Source organism: Ciona intestinalis, chromosome 4, assembly GCF_000224145.3.
Source record: "Ciona intestinalis chromosome 4, KH, whole genome shotgun sequence".
NCBI lineage: Eukaryota > Metazoa > Chordata > Ascidiacea > Phlebobranchia > Cionidae > Ciona > Ciona intestinalis.
Genome location: NC_020169.2, coordinates 2,200,179 through 2,220,154, shown reverse-complemented (window position 1 = coordinate 2,220,154; position 19,976 = coordinate 2,200,179). Strand labels below are relative to the sequence as shown.

General features: G+C 38.5%; 2 protein-coding genes across 4 annotated transcripts; both read left to right on the top strand.

Moving 5' to 3' along the window:
- Positions 1 to 119: 119 nt before the first annotated feature.
- On the top strand, positions 120 to 9,679 carry LOC778594. The gene is made up of 14 exons (XM_018811639.2): positions 120 to 267; positions 1,963 to 2,138; positions 2,423 to 2,505; positions 3,518 to 3,636; positions 3,723 to 4,285; positions 4,538 to 4,718; positions 4,789 to 4,869; positions 5,135 to 5,250; positions 5,967 to 6,051; positions 6,390 to 6,545; positions 7,001 to 7,156; positions 7,408 to 7,527; positions 7,641 to 8,564; positions 8,733 to 9,679. Exons 1-14 carry the CDS (start codon positions 222 to 224, stop codon positions 9,131 to 9,133), a joined length of 3,207 nt encoding a protein of 1,068 aa, XP_018667184.1. The 5' UTR covers positions 120 to 221; the 3' UTR covers positions 9,134 to 9,679.
- Positions 9,680 to 10,890: 1,211 nt separating this feature from the next.
- Positions 10,891 to 19,587, top strand: LOC108949464 (FK506-binding protein 5-like). 3 transcript variants are annotated; one of them, XM_026834180.1, is made up of 8 exons: positions 10,891 to 11,153; positions 11,631 to 11,794; positions 12,396 to 12,594; positions 12,717 to 13,214; positions 13,437 to 14,306; positions 14,382 to 18,127; positions 18,629 to 18,846; positions 19,305 to 19,587. In XM_026834180.1, the coding sequence occupies exons 2-6, from the start codon at positions 11,657 to 11,659 to the stop codon at positions 16,364 to 16,366; spliced, it is 3,690 nt and encodes a 1,229-aa protein (XP_026689981.1). In that variant the 5' UTR covers positions 10,891 to 11,153; positions 11,631 to 11,656; the 3' UTR covers positions 16,367 to 18,127; positions 18,629 to 18,846; positions 19,305 to 19,587. The 3 variants fall into 3 exon arrangements, with proteins under 3 accessions (XP_026689981.1, XP_026689980.1, XP_018666973.2); XM_026834179.1 differs by having other exon boundaries at positions 10,892 to 11,153; positions 11,636 to 11,794; positions 13,437 to 18,127; XM_018811428.2 differs by having other exon boundaries at positions 10,893 to 11,153; positions 13,437 to 18,127.
- The last annotated feature ends 389 nt before the right edge of the window (positions 19,588 to 19,976 follow it).

The window sequence follows — 19,976 nt, the reverse complement described above, 5'->3', positions numbered from 1 at the left end:
ATTTAAACATGTATTTAACAGACTTGCGCTAATTTTTTTACTAGATTATTGTATCACAGTAACATTTTAAAGTCCTTAATTTTATAACACAGTGATTAAATTTTACTACTTTTTCACGTAGAAATATGACTTCCCGGTACCGTATTCACATTTATTAGAAAGTAAACATATTTTCAAGTCATCAAAAATTTGACCTACTGCAAATAAAATTGAAAAGCATAATGTGTTCAATGGCTGAGAACATCCGAATGGAGACGCATGGAGAAGGTAAACTGTTATGGGAAATCTAAAAGATAATATATGACTGCTGTACAAATTGAACAGGGCCATCAAAACGTCAGAGTTCTGTGCGCATTGCATTACGTAATGAGTCTAATCGTGCTCTCATTTCCTCTTCACGTTGCATGGTCTATTCATTACTGTGTGGGCTGGGCCTCGTTGTACTGGAACGAGCGCCTGTCTTGGATCCCATAATTTTCCATATTTGCCACGAACAGGATGTTCCTATTAGATCGTGAGGATAAAAATGCGCGGAATGGGAATTCCTTACAAGCATTTTGTCTCTATAGTGAAAAGGGTTTCAATTCCGTAGATAAGATGACATGAAAAAACGCCAACTCTTAAAATCTTTTATAATTTTTCGTTTTTGCAATGTAGTAGAGTGGGGGGAGATGGGACGCCATTAGCACGTAATATCCAAACAACCTGATCGTGTTTTAAACAATTAGCAACGGTATACGTAAGTCGTGAGAATACGTTTCTTTTTCTTTGAAAATTCTATGTTTACTACCAAATGCGACGGGAAAATAGAAAGAGTGTCCCATTTTCCCCATCCTACTATATTGCAAAAAAAAAAAATTCTAACCCACAGCTTGAGCAGTTTTATTGAAAAATACTTCTACCTTGTAAACGTATATAGAAAATATAGCCCACTTTTCAAAACATAAGGCGCATTAAACCGTTCCTTGGCATTGTGTTCGTCTACCGCACTCAGTTAACTTATCAGTGATATTTGGTACAACTAGTTTATCGGATATTATTAAACCCCTATATGATACGACGCCCTCAGTCTGTCTAGCTTGGGCGGAAATAGCAATCAACAAAATAGATTAAATTAGTGCGGACTACATTTACTGAGATGAATGAATAAATGAATGTAATTTACTTTATCGTCGCGTGGCCGGGAAACGACAGTCATTATAACACGAGTGTTTTGTTTCATACATGCCGTGCCAGCTTACGAGTTACCAAGTATGTTACTTTGTGAGTGAATATTTTTTTCTTGTTTTTGAGTGTGGCTGATAATTTGGACAACCCATTAGTGGCCACTGGTTTGGAGCAATCGCCGTTAAGTGTCTTGCCCAACGACACATACGCCCACAAACGACGAGTCTCTAAAAAGTTATAAGTTATCCGTTTCTGCGAAATAATGAACATATATAGATTAACAAAAACGAATATTAATAATGAAATGATAACCATTATATTATGAATAAAATATACAGTAGGGTAGGAGAAGATGGGACACCATTTAACTCTCTGTTTTCGTCCCATTTAGTAGTAAACAAAGAACATTCAAAGAATTATAAAACTCTATTCTCACGACTCCCATTGACCGTTGTGAATTGTTTAAAACACGATCAGGATATTTCGATATTATGTGCTTAAGGTGTCCCAGAATGATAACTTGTACTATATCACCCCAATCTACTATTAAGGTGGGGGAGGATGGGATACCTTTACCACATAATATCTAAATATCCTGATCTTATTTAAAGCAATCAACAATGGTCTATGGAAGTCGCGAGAACATGGTTTTATAATTCTTGGAATGTTCTTTGTTTATACTACCAAATAGGGTGAAAAAAAGAATGAAACAATTTCCCATCTTCCCCCACCCTACTATATATGCATACATAATATTGGCTAATAAGCTAAGTAAAATCTATCGTAACTACACAGAAGATCAGCTTCAGCACTCGCCTCCCGACGATGAATCTTCGCCTCCATGGTTAAACGAACTTTGTGGAGGAAACAGACAAATCCAGTTATGGCATTTTATACTTGAACTTCTACAGAACAACGAATATTGCGAAATCATAAGTTGGGAAGGCGACAATGGCGAATTCGTGATTAAGGTTTGTATTTGAAAATCTATAACATGTAGATTACCATATATGTATTTGTAAAATTTTAGAATACGTACGTAGCTACCCTTCCCGGCATTTGAATATATAAGCGACACCGCTAAATAAAAAGTTATGTATATACATGTCAGTTAGAACAATATTCTGAAAACATTTAGAAAATATTTAATGGCATTTTAAACTAAAGTATCAATGGCGATATTTTGTTCAAGGTCAATCATTACTTCGTATAATTGCTTTTTTAAGCAGTACTTTCAACTTGATTTTTCCGGCAGGAGCCGAACGAGGTTGCTAGAATGTGGGGAGAAAGAAAAAGAAAACCGGCAATGAACTACGAGAAGCTGAGTCGAGCTTTAAGGTGGGTTTGCAATATGATATACTGAAATATATATACCATATTAGGATGGTGGTAGTTGGGACACTTTTTTACTCTACTATATTATGCTAATTAGTTTATAACGTGCTCATTCATTAGATCTGTGATCTCTTGTTGTTGGGATATCTGGATATTATGTGTCAAACGTGTCCGTCTTTTCCCACCCCACTATATAATATATAATAGTAGCTAGTATGGCATGAGTCACGTTGAATGAATTAATGACACGGCGGGGCAATGACAGTCGTAAAATAACGGTTGTATAATTCATACATCCCGTTCCCGGCCACAAGTTACTACGTGTGTGTTTTTAAGATGGAATTCTTTTATACAGCTGCTAGTTAGGAGTTAGGACCGTTAGTGACCGCTAAATTGAAGAAAATATGTTTCGCCCAATAACACACGTCCACAATGGTAGCAGCATCGTGCATCAGCATACCCAGTAAATCCTTTGGTTCCGAAGCGAATGCATTGAACTTCGGTGTTTTTATAGTAAAAGACCTTTTAGAAATATTTAATCGAAAATTTTAACCTTGATGTTTTTTGGATGTAATTGGAAATAAACCAAGGGTCAAAAAGTCAGTTATTATTTTTTTCTTCATATTTTTGCGCGGGTACGATGTATATAGTAGGGTGGGGGTGGATGGGTCACCTTTTCACTATGTTTTCTTGTTCCATTTGGTAGTAAATAAAAAAAAACATTAATTATAAAAAAAAATTATAAAACCGTATCCTCACGAACTTAGACCATTGTTAATTGTTTAACTTTAAAACATCACGATCAGGATATTTGATTTTTTTGTGCTAAAGGTGTCCAATTTTCCCCCACAGTACTATATATAAAGTCGCTGTGCATACATACGGTGTGCATAATATAGGACACTCGTGTTTTAATGTATCCTATTGTACAGTCACGCGGGGATAAAGAATATGATCCTTTTTATATTTTTAATTTATGTTGCTTTAATTAATTAACGAAATACCAAATATGTAGGTACTATTACGACAAGAGGATTTTGTACAAGTCTAAGGGCAAGCGATATGCATACCAGTTTAACTCGGCTGCTCTGCAACTGCTGCTAAAGCGAAAGAATGCAAGAAATCGAGCCAAAGGTATGTATTTAAATATTTTCTCAGTTCCATATAATGGCAAATGAATTTTTTTTATGGGATGTAAAATTATAATCGTTGTATTTCAGGATCAGTGTCTTCAGAAAACAAACTGATGAAAGGTAGAGAGCATCTCCGTTCTTCCGCTGACAGTCTCTTCGATCCGAGAATGGTGTCTTCCCCAGACTCAAACTTTATGAGACACGACAGTGACGATGAGCACGATCAGTTAAACCTTCGTTTAGTTCGACCGATTCCCGTTTTCGGCGCCGGAAATGCTGCCCGCAATCGCGGCGAAATAAACTCGTTTTCCCCGATGGAGCTTTTTAACAGCAGCCCTTACGCTTCGGCATTATTGTCGCCTCTCCATCTACACGCTTCGATGCGGAAAATGAACATGCACCATGGCCACCTGCAACCCAGCAGTCTCGCCCACGAAAGTATGAAGTTGGGCTACAGCAGCCTCTGGCCCACTCGTTCCGACTTAGCCACGTGTGACAAACCTGTAGAGACCAAACGCCGCAAGGACCGCGAACATTTCCGAACCAGTAGTAACGACGAATTCGCAAACTTGTCGAAAAACGGGTCCTCTCCTGATATTTCCCACATTGCCGTGAAGGAAGAGCCAACATCACCCGGCTACGAAGCAAAAGTAAGCCATATCTTCATTATAAAGTATATGGAAGGGTGGGGGAAGATGGGACACCTTTAGCACGTAATATCTCAAATATCCTGATTGTGTTTCAAACAACAACTGTCTGTTGGAACGATATGGTTTATAATTCTTTGAATGTTCTTTGTTTACTACCAAACGGGACGAGAAAATAGAATGAAAAGGTGTCCCATCTTTCCCCACTCTACTATATAAACAATGTATTTTTTCTAATGCAAAATATTATCACAGTTCAGTAGTTTTCGGCAACCGGGTGTCACCTCAAGACCAAAGGCATCAAGTCAAACACACTACTCAGATAACAGCAATCGGCACAAACGTTCGATGTCTGCGTCGGGTCATTCAATTCATGCACTTTCGGATTTTTCGGCAATTCCTCACACACAAATGCAGTCGTATGCACAGAGAACAGGTGCGTATAAACCCTTTTCAAGCAAAACATTTAAATCGTGCAGTATACAATTTTCCTATTTTAACTTTAGGCCACAACCGCAATCATTCGCACGATTTTGCGACTTCGGAATTTTCCACGCCACAGCACACGCGCTACAAGCAAGCCAGCAGTAAGTGCATTTATAGCACCATGTAAACATGATTTCCATAGGTTTAATTGAAATTGGAAAATATTTGTACTCGCACACCTCAACCGATGGCGTGTATGTTGTGTATATGCGGTATAGGAGGATGACGCGGCACTTCCGTGAAATTTCTTCTGGCTGTTGTTGCGCGACAGTGTTTTAGAGGACCGGAAAGAGCGTCACTTGTTGAACTATATGAGTGCCTGCGTCACAGCTCGTGAGAAACCTTCTTAACGTTTACCATGTGCAGGCACTGCTGTCGATCATCAAAAGGAAGCGCAACGACTTCACCGTACCTGGGCACACACTCGATCAGGCGTGCCTGCTGACGTAGGAATGTTCAGCTTTAAGCAAGAGGATATCCAGGTGACGTATGAAAACGCGCTGTGCTTTCTTTTAAATAGATTTCCGCTCACTTTGGGGAAACAGCAGAAAACGCGCGGTTGTAATGGTGTTATGACATCTACATAGGTAGCTTGTTCTGAAACGTAAAAAAACGAACAACTTCGATTACAAACGGCTGGCAACATGACGTAGCGAAGTGTGATGCGCAGTTGTAATCATTTCCGGTGTCTACAACCGATGTATGTGCTGCTTGCCGCATGACAGTAGTATAAATACATTCTGCTGTTACTTTACGCCGATTACTATAACTAACATCCAAGTTATAATTGATTCACCCCACCAGAACGCAATTCGTATTTCCACAAAGACGGCTGTTTTTACAAGTAATATTCCATACAAGGATGCTTTTGACGGCCTCAGTGAATTACCAGCCTAAAAATAATCACCAGACCGGATTTGCAACCCTTTCTAATGGCACCATCTTTAGTGACGTACCATTCGTGATCATTGTAAAACTCGCATGCCGGAAACACTTTTCAATTTGTGTGATGACATATCGATCAGGCGTATCATATGAGCTATAACTGTAGTAGGAAAACTACCGAAACTTTCGCTTTAAAAATGTTTTTTTTTGTGTTCCACTTTATACTAAACTTGTAATTTTAAATGCCCAAGTTTAAAATTGACACAAAAAAAATCAAGAAATTAACCAAAAAAAATAAAATTTTGTTTCCCAGGCTTACAAGCATGAGGCGCATCGCCCAAGTCCAAACAAACAACACCGTAGAACAAATTCAGAGAGTTTGTGGCAATGGAGAAACGGTATATAGTTCTTTAATAATGTATTTCTGTTGTTGTAAAGTTCAACTCAAGGAATATAGCTTAAATCTTTTGATGGTAAATTATAGTATGATCGAGGCAGATTGGACACCTTCAGCACATAATATCTTAATATCCCAATCGTGTTTTAAACAATTAACAGCGGCCTATGGGAGTCGTGAGAATATGATTTAGTAATTCTTTGAATGTCCTTTGTTTATTACCAAATGGGACGAGAAAATTGAATAAAAAGGTATCCCATTCCCCCCCCCCCCACACCCTACTATATATTGTTCAATAATGCGATGTTATTACATTTTAAACCGATATTTTACTTTTAGAAACTAGACCAACCGGGCAAATAGGTTCCACAACTACCGCCCAAAAATCTGCTTTATCCGGACGAGGCAGTGGAACCAGGATGGTTGAACTGAAACGGCCAAGCGAAGAAGAATTGAGACAATCCTTAAAATCGTCTCCACCAAAAAATGCACATGGTAAGGTTTTTTTTTATTGCTGCGTAATTTTTTACGAAAAGGAATAACTTTCTTAAATGTATAGTATAATGGGAGAAGATGGGACACCTTTAGCACATATTATCCAAATATCTTGATCGCGTTTTAAACAATTAACAACAGTCTATGGGAGTAATGAGAATACAGTTTTATAATTCTGTGAATTTCCTTTGCTTACTACCAAATGGGTCAGGTAAATGGAATAAAAAGTGTACCATCTTTCCCCACACTACCAAATATATATATAATGTTGGTTACCCAACATTCCAGACGAATTTATAAACCAAGCGCATTTTAAAAGTGCTGTAACTGCAAAGGATTTTAACATTAACACTAGGGCTGTTTACAATACTGTAAAGAGGTATGCGTATTGAGAATAAGAACGACTATGTCAGACTGTCTATTTAAAAAAATATTTAGACTTGTAATTTTCACAGAAAAAGCCAGAGCGAGATCGACCAGTAAACCGCTTCCAGTAGTACAAGAAGGATTTATTGAACTAAAACGCCCAGAACACTACGAGAAAGCGAAGTCGTCGTCATTTGTATTCAGTCCACAATATAAGCACAAGGAGCCCGGAAGTCATATGCGAAGTATGACTTTGAAATGTGATGATTTTGTCAAATTAAATAGTAGGGTGGGGGAAGATGGGACACCTTTTGATTCTATTTTTTCGGCCCATTTGGTAATAAATATAGAACAATCAAAAAGTTACATAACGACATCCTCACGACTTCCGTAGACAGTTGTTAATTGTTTAAAACGCGATCAGGATATTTGGATATTATTTGCTAAAGGTGTCACATCTTTCCCCACTGTACTATATCATTTTTTTGTTTTATAGATAAGTCGGAGGACATATTTCTGCATAGAAGATCTCCTTCGTGGTCGGAACAGGAATCAAAAGAGAATGTTGTGCAAACTGAACCGCTAAATTTGAGTTGTCGAAAGAATAGAACCGAAGGTATTAACCTGAAGCTTCATATATAACATGACACTGCTTTACAAATAGTTGTCAAATATTAGAAAATGTGAAATAACTATTACAGTTTTGGGCTAAACCGAACTCATTTTTAGATACTCGCGGTCGACCAAAGATTCGCCATCAAAGTGTGAACTCTGGGCTTAATTTTGGATCCCCACTTCATCGCAACTCATACCAAAGACATTTAAATGTACCTTCTCTACCACAGAAGTCGCCCGCTTCATCTATACCTTCGTTATCACCGTTCAAAAACTTAAGGCTTTCGGACTCGACGAGTCCTGTGCCGCCGAGTCCTAGCAGAAAAAGGCAAGGCGGAGGTGCGTTGCGGGATTTCGGGTTGTCTGTTTCGTACCAAGACATGAGTGAAAGTGGTGGCGAAATGGATGAGTTGTCTGTGTACCCAAAACTCGGTCGGTACAACGGCGGTGTCGCTTCGCCATCGAAACAGTCCTTGACCGAACTAGGCAACAGAAGTGAACAGAAACGGTATTCAGCAAGCAGCTTGGCAGATGGGGTGACTGGTACTGCGTCTTTACCTTCAAGTCCTAACCACCTAATGCCTGCAAAATGGAGGTATAAACGAAACAAAGGCAAGAGCAGCCTCGCGTCTGAATCCACGGAGAGGATGGCTAATAACAGCAGTAGAGCAGCAGATGAGACAGCGATAAACGATGAGGCTTTTATGGAAGGCCACGAAAATCATATCTCGTCTGCTGATGTTCACGCCTACCAAGATGACGACCAGCTTATTGTAATCGCTGAGGAGTATGACGAGATTGAAGAAATAGATATGGCAGTGGCTGACGAAGACGACACATTCTCAACTTCTGATATCCAGGATAAAAACGTATCCCAAGACGTTCCCAAGCTTAAACTAGACTTGGTGGACCAGGAAATTTCGCCAGTCAGAAAAATTAACTTATGTGAACATAATCTCTCGCGTTCCGCACCGCCGAGTTGTATGACGTCACCGTCACGTGCTAATGACGTCGATGGAATGGAATCGCCGGTCACTGGTAAGTGGTGATTAATTACATTGTATACTATATGCTGGAAGTTAAAGTTTATTCTGTATGTTTCCTATATGCATAACGATTTATAAAATCATTGAAACTATCTTCATATATCTGTTCTATAATTAAAACGCGATGGTTCTTTATAACTTTGTAAAACTATCATTTTAGATTCGAACAACAATTTTGAATCTGATAAGCAAGAAGGGAAATTTGTTGTCTTGAACAGTCTTGACTATGAGCGAACAAAACAGCATGTTAAAATTGATCGTGAAGATTTGAATAACAATACATCAGACGCCTCGTCGCCTTCCAGCAATACAAGCGACGAATACGAGGCCGAGGTTTCGGAACATTTTACTCGGACCGAGGCTACAGCAATGCAAGCAAAGGACCGTCGGATTCAGGCTATTTTCGAAGCGAATGAAAAATCACGATCCTGTCCTGCTACGCCCACTAACGGCTCTGAGGAAAGGGGAAACTTTAACACTGATAGCGCTCGATCTCTCAGTTGCATTCCGAGTGTATTTTCTCTATCAACGCCAAGTTGTACGACTGTTGGTATACACTGAATATATTTTAGGTACATGGACTTCCAGTTTACCTGTCCGCGCCATCATTTGCACACGTTTTTATACTTGGTCAAACGTACACTTCTGTAACCGTAGTTTTACTACTATACTTGCACATAACTAACCGAAAATCTGTAAATCTACCACAGGCTTCGAATATAAAACTGTTCTATAGCACCTTTCTGTACTAATTTACACCCAACGTACATTTCTCAGGGGTAACTAATAATGTTACGGTATTACATTTCTTAAGATTAAAAATTCTACTTTTTTCTTTTCTTTTGTAAATTTTTTAAGCTTGGCCCATATTTTCCGGGCCTTTACACAATGTTTAGAGAAAGTCCAAACACGCCCGCACTAAAACACCTTTCTACGTTAATATATTTATTTTTCACCCTAACTGTATACAAAACCTACTGTTAAAGTATAGTCAAATGTAAAGTACTTACCAAATATAAAAATTTCAAACTGTCATCTCAGGCCTGCTGTTGGCGATAAACATTGTACGTTTCAGGTTATACGAATTAAATATCCAAACTGGACAAACTTCTGCTCTGCTGCTTTGTTGCGTAAACTTGGTTTAAGTTAAAGTAAATAAGGTTTAAAAACAGCACTGAAACAAAACCGAGCGAGGCCAGACACTATGTTTTAACAATATCCTACTCGCAATAACACCACACTACATAGCTAACAGTGTAAAGAGTATTTCGTCGTATCAAACACACGCGAACTGTAAGGTTTTCAACTAATCAGTGCCTACAGAATAAAAAAGGCGTTCAAGTCAGACCAGCGGCACTGAACAAAAGGGAAAAGTAAATGGATAGCTATCTTTACAAATTAATCCTGAATTAAATATGATTTAACTATCTTGTCTGAACTGCAGTAAAAAAATAGTGTAAATGGAATAAAGCAAAACATTTATTACATAGTAAAGAAAACTACAATAAACACAAAAATAAAATAAACATGAAAAACCCACTTAAATTCATTAACCATATCACAATCACCTCTAAGACATTACGTTTGGAACTGTGTGAGTGATTGCTGTTATGTTTTATGAGATCGATCGCGCTGTACAACATCAGTGGTTAGCGCACCTACGTGTATAGGACAAAAACAATATCACCCACAAAGTCACATACACGAAGTAAAATGTAATCGAAAACGGAGTTAACAGATTACTCGTGTAAAACTGACCACCGTGCTCCGCCAAGCAAGTATAAATGAGTTATGCAATGTCTTTAACCAAGAACACATGCGCCAACAGTGGTAGCAGAAGCGAGCCTCTCTGGTTACGGTGTCGTAATATATTCGTTCCGATTGATATATTTGTACCGGGCGCTATTGCGCATGCGCAGTAACCTTCTCATCATAGGGGCACGCGGCAGGTCAAATTACGACCATACATATAATATTTCTTAAAATGTTAACTGCTGCTTTAGTTTATGTTTAGGGTTATTACACTGGACAAGAATAAATGATAAACATTTGCTGTTTGAGAGAACTCGTGTGAGTTTAATTTCAACTATATACATCTAATTACGCGTGTATACGTAACCGCATTATAAAATCCCGTTAAACATATTTAAAACTGTTTTTTTTTTGTAATTGGCCTTTGCTGTTATGTGCATGCGTTAAGTTGAGGCAAATGTAGGTTGTTGGTCGTACGTGCTGTGACTTAATGGGTGTCGCAAGTACTGCTGATATATATAGCATATAAAAGAGTGTGGGCTTCGTGATTCATACAACGTAAGCGAGTCGGAAGGAAAACTACGTAATCAGCTCGGTTATTGTTGCTTCTTCCCAGTGTTAAAACAAAGAAAGATGCGGTACAGTGTATAGGGCAGGTAATAGTTGGCTCGTGGATTAACTTTCGGTTTAAAATGCTACAAAAACTGTTTTATGTTTACATTTTAAAGACTGGATGTATAAAGCATTTTTAATACGGATTTATTAAACCAGATGAAATTCCAGGAATACGGATACTGTGAATAACTATATCGAACACACTTCTCGAACGGTGAGTAAACTATATGTAGCAGGGTGGGGGAAGATAGAACACCTTTAGCACATATTAGTCAGATATCCTAATCGTGTTTTAAACAATTAACAACGGTCTATTGAAGTCATGAGAATCTGGTTTTATAATTCTTTGAATGTTCTTTGTTTACTACCAAATGGGACGAGAAAATAGAATGAAAAGGGGTCCCATCTTCCCCCACTCTACTTCTTATTTGGTGAGCGGTTTTGTATGCAAATGATAGAACCACTGTTTGTAAAGAACAATATATGGACAGAGTCATGATGGTATACGTTCCAGTGACTTGTTTTCCCATTTCCGCGTTTACCAGCTGTTGTTATTATATCTGAAGGCAACAAAACAGGAGTTGTAGTTTAGTACCTAGCATAAAAATACAACTGATGACTAAATGTAACCGATACTGAGTTATAATGCTAATCTTGCTGATAGCTATAAACCTAACTTAACCGGCTGTAGGGCAGAAAGAACTGGAAACACATATCATGTCGGATGAAGAGAAACAGGACACACTTTCAGTAACTGACCGCGCTAGAAAATATTCACGACGTGTGAAAGTTGTGTCACGTGCTCCACAGCAAAATGAAGAACTTCCAGCGGGTGTTCGTGTTAAAGCGTCACAGGTGGGTGAAATAATAAAAAAGGGCCACAAAGTTATTGTTTGTTTTTTTATAAGACGTGAGAGGTAAATCTGAAAAATAAGTTTAAATTAGGGCCAGGAATACCTTAACATTTTAACTTGTCTGTATAATTTGATATAGGTAGTGTCGGGGAAGATGGGACACCTTTAGCACATAATATCTAAATACCCTGATCGTGTTTTAAACAATTAACAACAGTCTGGGAGTCGTGAGGGTACAGTTTTATAATTCTTTGACTCTTCTTTGTTTTCTACCAAATGTCACAGGAAATGGAATAAAATGTGTCCCATCTCCCCCAATCTACTATATATATATAATAATTAAAGCTGGATTGAAAATTTATGTACTTTTATTTTAAAGCGTATTTGATGTTTACACACGTCGGACTCACGTTCAAATTATAAGGTCATCATATACATGATAACTGGTACATTAATTAAAACCACATATTTTGCATATATGCTGTATATATACACACAGTATTTTATACTCAGCCCTGTACTGATGTGTATAGTAGAGGCATTGTGCAAGTAATCGCTATATCCTGTTTCACCACGGCGCCCACGCTCTATTAAAAACACAGAGGCAAAGCAGAGTTCGTGCATCCGAAAAACGACAGGTACCAACAGAGGCAGAAGGAAGGCCGCAGTTAAACCAGGGCGGAATCCCGCCCACTGCCGCAAAACGTTCAGTTCGAGTACGAAAGTCCGTCCGAAAATCGGTGAGGGTAGCGCCCGATCCAGCTCAGCGAAAAAAGTTCTTGGATTTGGGAAACGAAGACGGTAAGTTTTATTATGTGCATAATATGGTAGTTGTCAAATATAAATATGTCATTTGTCAAATATAAATATGTCACTTGTCAAATATAAGTATGATATTTGTGTACATTTGTACCATGTTGTAGAAAACACAAGTGCAAATCGTCTTCAAGTTTCGGCCGGAACGGCGCGAGCAGCACCTCGGGAATCTGTTCGTTTAATTAAGACGTCTCTTTCAACGAGAAGGCGGGCTTTCCTATCCGCTCAAAATCCAGATCAAAATACAGAATCAAAAACTCCTACTGCCCCAAAAAAGCAATCTCGACGAATTCGCGTAAAAAGCATAAAGCGACCTGCAGCAACCGAAGAAGAACAATCAAAGACTGGTAAATCGCAAACGGACGATAAAGACAGAGGTACACCTGGACCTTTAAACACGGACACCCAAGGTGTCAAAAACGTTAACGAAAATGCCGGGAGCGAACCGATTTCTCCGTTTGCAAAACGTAAATCGCGCAGATCGAGGATTGTGAAAGTGGCAAAAGGAGAAACGGAAGGTGAAGATGGGAAAGAATCAATTCGAAAGTCTGTCAGAGTTGTACGGAGATCTGTACGATTACCTCCGCCCAAAAAGGAAGACTCTGGTAACTATAAATTTTAGATCGACTCGGAAAAAATAAATAATACAAAACCAAATAACTACTATAGCAAATTATAATATTGAGTAAATATATAATAAATTCTTTCTATAATGCGTATCACCAACTGCGGGCCGGATGATGTATGATTACAATAACATTTTTTCCCCGCGTTAGTATAAGTCGTTACAGAATAAAATGTTATTTTATGACCGTGTCTTGTTTTAGGCGAGCAGGATGCCGTTCGACAACAAGGGGATTCAACGAAGGAGGGGGAGAGGTTATTAGGGGACGGGAAGGTTCATCTCGGTTCTGCATACACTGAGCGCCCGAGAAAAATCCGGATGTCCCGGTTCGCGAAGTTCGATGTTGGACCTGGTGCCAGGAAAAAGATACCTGACGAACAGGCAAAGCAAAAAGATACACTTGTTGCTGGCGATGAGCAAGCAGATGCTGACGGCGCTTTAAAGCTACCTGGAAGGCCAGCTAAGTTACGTATGTCACGGATGGGAATGTTTGAAGGTAAAAAGGTGCGGTCTGTGCGGCGAGTGGTTCGGCCTTCTACTAGACACGAGATAAATCTAAACGCGAGGATCCAAGAGTTTCAAAACCAAGCGAAAGGTGGCACAAGCGAGACCACACTTGCGCCTCCAGGATACAGGGAAAAGTACTTGGACACCTTTCGGAAAATGGGAGAAGGTGAAGATGGGGTAAAAGACGATGCTGATCAACCTAAACCGGCAAGGAAGGTCAGTCGAAGGATAGTAGTTCGAAAATCCTGTAGAAATGCGCCGTCTGTTGCATCGCGTGCCAAACAATTGAAGGATGCTGAACAAAAGTTAAAAGCCGAAGCGGAGGAAGCGAAGAGAAAAAGGTTGGATGAAGCTGCTGTGGCAATAACTAGGAAACCACTGCAGCTTCCTGACAGAACATTCAGTGACTCGGATGACGATAGTCCAGAAACGAGCTCCGATGAAAGGAATGATGAAACAAGCATGGAGCCTGCTTCGGATGGGGCAAAGAAAGGTGCGGATAAAGAAGAAGAAAAGGAAGAAGATAGCACAAAGAACATCATCATGGAAACCGATATTGTCAAAGGTGAAGAGCTCAGTGAAAATGCGGTCGAGGACAAGGTTGAAAAAAGTAACAGGGAGGCAGAAATAAAACAAGAAGAACAAGTTAAAGAGGCCGAAATTGTGGAGCACAACGAAGTAGAAAACGACATGGAAACTGAAATCACAAAATGTGAGGAAACTGAGGATAATTCACTATCCCGTGCTTATTCTAAAAGCGATATATTGGATTTCGATGAAAGCCCTGAAGCTGATGATGACACGCAAGCAGAAACCGACGAAGGTCAAGCTACTGAGGTGATAAAAGACACCGAGAGTAATAACAGGGATACAGAACCTGAGAATACAGAAATATGTACTACGGAAAATGAAAAAAAAGTAGAATTGGAAGAAGAATGTGAACAGGCGCCGGAGTTGGCTTTTACTCCTGAAGAACACAAGACAGAAAATAAAACGCAAAGTGGGACGTGCGAGGTGGAGAACATTATGATAGATGATACTCAGCTTGATAAAGTAAACGACAATGCACTGGCCGTGGAATCAGTGTCGCCACCTATTGATTTACAAACAGACAACGAGGACAGCTATTATAAAGATATAAGCGAAGAATGTCAAGAAAAAGAAGACAAAGAAGACAGTGAACAAACAGCACAACAGCAGATTGGAATAGAGCAACCTAAGTTGAATGAGTCGCGCGAGACGAAAGAAGAAAGTTCCTTAGAGACAAAGGAAGAGGCATCGGAGGAAAAATCACAACAAGAACTAACTCTCGATATTCCATTGACTTACCAAGCACTGGATACTTCAGAAAATCAGGAAAATGCTCTTTCTGTTGAGGAAGAGGATAAACAGGACGATGGATCAGCTACTACAGAAAAACCAAAGTTGCTCTTTGAAAAAATAGAAAAACCAGAACAGGAATTGATGGCTGGTACTTTTGTTGTTAAGTCTAGCGGGAATGGCAATGACGAGGCTGAAGATTCGGATAGCTCGGGAGAGGACACTGTTATAAATGAGAAGTGGAGACTGAAGAAGAGAGAGCAGTACATCGAGAAGTATCGGGAAATGGCGACTTACAAATCACCTGAAGAAGAAGTCAAGGAATTGTTGGGTACGAGTGAAGAGACATTGGATACAGCGGCAGAAATTGAAAGAACAAAAAAGTTAATTGGAGAAATTAAAGCTGAGATAAAAAAATGTGAAGAAGGGGTCAAAGAAAAAGAGGGAACGTCGCCGGGTGTTTCAAAAGAGGCAACAAATATATCAATCGAAACTAAGAAAATAGATGAGGTTACAAAAGTACCGCCAGTAAAGCCGTTGCGGAAACAGCAAAAAGAAAATGCAGGGTTGAAGCAAAACGTAGATTCCAGTGTTGAAGAACAACAAACAAGTAAACCTGATATAGAAACTGCCAAAAAAGTGGAAAATGAACAAACCAAAGATAAAGTTAAAGAAGTAAAACAAGAGATAAAGGTGAAAAAAGAAGAAAATCAACCGGAGATCAAAGTTGAAGCTGTAACGGAAACACAAACCCAAGTTGAATCTCAACTGGAAGATAAGGAAGAAGAAACAACAGAAGAGCAAGCAGAGGAAGAAACAACAGAAGAGCAAGCAGAGGAAGAAAACGAAGAAGAAGAATACCAAGAGCAGGAGCAAGAAGAAGATAGTGATGAAGAAGAGGTGGAGTACATATCAGAGGAGTATTCCGATGCAGAGTACAGCGGAGAGGACGAAGACGTTGAATATGAAGAGGTGATTGAATATTTGACCGATGATGAAGAGGAGGGAGAGGAAGGTGATGAAGATGTTGAGTATGTTTACGTGGATGAGGATGGGAATGAGATCTCAGTTGATCCTAATGATGGAGAGATTGAATACGATGAGGATGGGAATCAGATCATCTACGTCACGGATTCGGAAGAAGAAGAAGTGGAGTATGAGTACGTCACTGATAGTGATGAGGTGGGGTCGGATGAGGAGGTCATCTATATGGATGAGGATGGGAATTACATCGACGCGGATGGGAATCCAGTAGATTACGTTCCTGGTAGTGAAGATGAAATCATAGAAGAAGACGAAGAGTAGATCAACTGAGAAATCATCGGATTTGTAACACAGTGTTATATACAGATTTGTAGTAATATAGTCGGCTATACAGTTCTGTCGTTTATTCTTTCTTTGTGTAGACTGTAGATTATCGGCTCGGTGTACCTCTTTATTATGTTATTCTGCAAAATGGGAAATATTTTGTATAGGTTCAATTGTATACACGTTGTACAGCATGTGTGTATTTATATTTTATTGCTTCGTTCACAACAACAGCATCGTGCTATGTTTGTGCCTTATACAATCTAACGTCACTGTATAGAAAGCTCATGGGCTATTTGGTGCGTGGCGAAATAAAGCAATTGAATCAGCATATTTATTCCAATAAGCAGCCTTATGCCGCAAGCTTGATTAATTGCGGTTTCCATGTGTTGCCACACTTTTGCTCGTACCACAAGGCCCATGGTAATCTTTTTGTAAATATTTTTGTTTAAACTTTTAACTTATCGTGTGTATGCAGCAACTGCGGTGAAAGGCTTCAACCTAATTACTTGTACATTTTGATATATGTCGTTTACCCAGAATCATGCGTCGTAAAAGAACATTTTGTTCTGGTGAGATATTCTGTTTCCCTTGTTCGTTTTCTTTACCAAACAGGTATTAACGATCGTAAAGCACAATCATTGCACTTACTGTAAACCTATATAGGCTTTCGTATAACTATAAACCATCGCAATCAGAATGTACATAATCTAAATTCGTTTTACAAACTTAACCACTTTTTCGTGAGTTCAAGCAATTACATTTTTCAGACACCAGCAGCATGTAAATACAACAAATGTATTTGAATTAATCAAGGTATTGCAAACTTCGAATATTTCAAGCAATTTTGATATCTACAGTATATCGCATAGTGGAATACTGACAATGCTGTAAAAGCAACGAAATATTAATCAGATGTTAAATAGAAGAATGTAACTGTATCACATTTCATTATTTAGTTAAAGGCTGTACATTTTGAGATTTAATCATGTTTTGCATTTTTTGTAAAACATTTGTTTAGTTTTTTAAACGTTTAACCATACGAAGAATAATTTAAGTACATTTTAAAACCAGTTTCATATTTCGCTGTGTTTCACATTTAAACAACAGACCCTTGTTCAATTCATTGGTTTTGATTCCCCAAATATAAATGACAGAATCGATTTAAACAATCATGTACTTCAACAGCATGATTACGTAAAGCGATATAACGGTTGGTGAGATTCTCGTCTCTGGCAAAATTGCCTACAGGCAACGGAAATTGCCGGTGCAGCAAGTTAATCAAAGAGATGTTTTGTGTGAGCGAATTTTCTGTTTATTTCAACGGAAACACTGTTTAGCATTTTTCCAATTATCTTCAAAAATATCCCTTAGGCAACGAAATGAAAAGGCTATATATGGGCAAGACACGCAAGTTTACAGTATATATCTGAAAAGCTGATTGATATAGCAGACACGAAATGTCGCTCATAAAATCAAAATTAGTTATTTTCGTTTCGCTTCTGTTTTATGCCGACTTAGTCGCCTCGAACGACGGGCGGTATTTGGTTTGCAAGACGATGTCAGAAGTATTTCTATCATCTGGTGGAAATGTAGCTTCAAATTTAACCCGTATTCGTGGCCCCCCTGGCAAAATGGGGCCAAGGGGTCTAAGTGGTCCAATCGGCCCAATCGGCCGACCTGGTGTTGCTGATATGGATGCCGTGAATCAATTAGTGCTGAATGCAATTAGAAACTATACCGCACCAATGAAAATATGTAAGTAAAATAGAACTACATTATAGCGATTTTTCATGGAAATAGTGATTTTTATCGACTTTGCTTTAGCAGCTTACTGTGGGGTAAGATAGAATTTCGTTAGCACCTGTATCACATATTTCATAATTTTGTTTTTAACCGTTAACAACGCTTTTTAGATTCGTGGGACTACGGTTATATAATCCTGTTAATATTTTGGTTACTAGCAAATGGTACTAGTAAGAAAATAAAAATATATCCCGTCTTACTCCACCATATTATAACTCAATTCTATATAGTAGTGTGGGGGAAGATAGGACACCTTTAGCACATAATATCTAAATATCCTGATCGTGTTTTAAACAATTAACTACTGTCTATGGGAGTAGTGAGGGTATAGTTTTATAATTCTTTGTTTGTTCTTTGTATACTACTAAATGGGACAAGAAAATTTAGGTAAAAGGTGTCCCATCTTTCCCCACCCTACTATATTATAAGTGATTTACCTTTTTCCGTGATAAGGTCACGGAGTTGTTTACCGGGACAGATGCATCTGGCTTCCATATAAAAATGGCCCGAGAATGACAAAAGCTGATGCTTTAAGATACTGCGAAACTCGAGGTGGTACTCTGTTGGATATGGTGGATAGGAACATGTATCGAATCGTTAACGACTACGTGAAAAGGACATGGGTTACAAGGATCAGCGCTGTTGATTTTTGGTTAGCCTCTGTATATGAGGTATGGAATTGTTTGACTTTTTTCTGTCAGTTAACTAAACGAGTTCATGCGTTATTGTTTTGTGCGTGACGCTGCTGGACAGCATAACGAGAAATATAATGGGATGAAGTAAAATGGCGGACCTTTAGCACATAAAATCCAAATATCCTAATCGTGTTTAAACAATTAACAACGTACTAAGGGAGCCATGAAAAAACAGCTTTACATGTTTTTAAATGTTTCTTGTTTACCACCAGATGGGACAAGAAAATAGAATGAAAAGGTGTCCCAACTTCCCCCACCTTACTATATTGTTAAAAGTGTTCGTGCGGAAGTTAACCTAAACATATAAAACGGCTGGTTAATTTAACAAAGCAAACAGAAAAGTGGGCCAAGAAATAAAGTTCTAATAAATAGGTGTATAAGTCAGGCAGGATAAATTAGTGTAATATATTTTTTCATTCATGCATTTAACACAGAACGGAAATGTTCGACAAAGCAACGGCAGCATAGCTTATGTTAAATGGTTTTCTGTTCCATTACCATCAAATGGCAGGACAGCAATGGTGTGGAAGGTGAGAATGGATGGCCCGAGCAACTCTAATAAAGGAATGTATAATACTTATGATACGGTCAGAAACCATGTCATCTGTTCGTCTGTCGTGGAATAAAGCAAATTGTTATATGTATACAAATACGCTTTATTGTATATAATTCACTACATTGGTGTCAAACAAAATAAGCAAAAAATCTTGTAAAAATAGAAATAATTATCCTTACCATACAGTGGTTCAACACAGAAAAAATGAAACACTGGCTTAGAATAGTCTCAGAGAATATGATCACATTTTGTATTCGATTAACAAATTTTCAGGACAGTTCCACTCCTGACATAATTTACCACTAGCCTACTTGGTAAGACTTAAGTGTGTATAGCTGCATATGACTGTGTAATAGGTAATGGTTTTCCTTTACATCTTGCTTGTGTCTGCCTTATTATCTAACTTTTCTGTCTAACACATGAAATGAATAACTTTCATATATTTCTCAATATTGTTTGTATGGAAGACTTGGAACACCAAACAATTTTAATAAACATGTAGCCTATAGTTGGGTGGGGGAAGACGGGATACCTTAAACTCATATACTCA

Excerpts from the sequence above, each read along its gene's own strand:
- LOC778594 (XM_018811639.2), top strand. The coding sequence starts at position 222 with ATGTGTTCAATGGCTGAGAACATCCGAATGGAGACGCATGGAGAAG. Across the intron at positions 3,637-3,722 it reads TGCAAGAAATCGAGCCAAAG|GATCAGTGTCTTCAGAAAAC; the intron begins GTATGTATTTAA and ends GTTGTATTTCAG. Across the intron at positions 7,157-7,407 it reads GCCCGGAAGTCATATGCGAA|ATAAGTCGGAGGACATATTT; the intron begins GTATGACTTTGA and ends TTTGTTTTATAG.
- LOC108949464 (XM_026834179.1), top strand. The coding sequence starts at position 11,657 with ATGTCGGATGAAGAGAAACAGGACACACTTTCAGTAACTGACCGCGCT. Across the intron at positions 12,595-12,716 it reads GGATTTGGGAAACGAAGACG|AAAACACAAGTGCAAATCGT; the intron begins GTAAGTTTTATT and ends ACCATGTTGTAG. Across the intron at positions 13,215-13,436 it reads GCCCAAAAAGGAAGACTCTG|GCGAGCAGGATGCCGTTCGA; the intron begins GTAACTATAAAT and ends GTCTTGTTTTAG.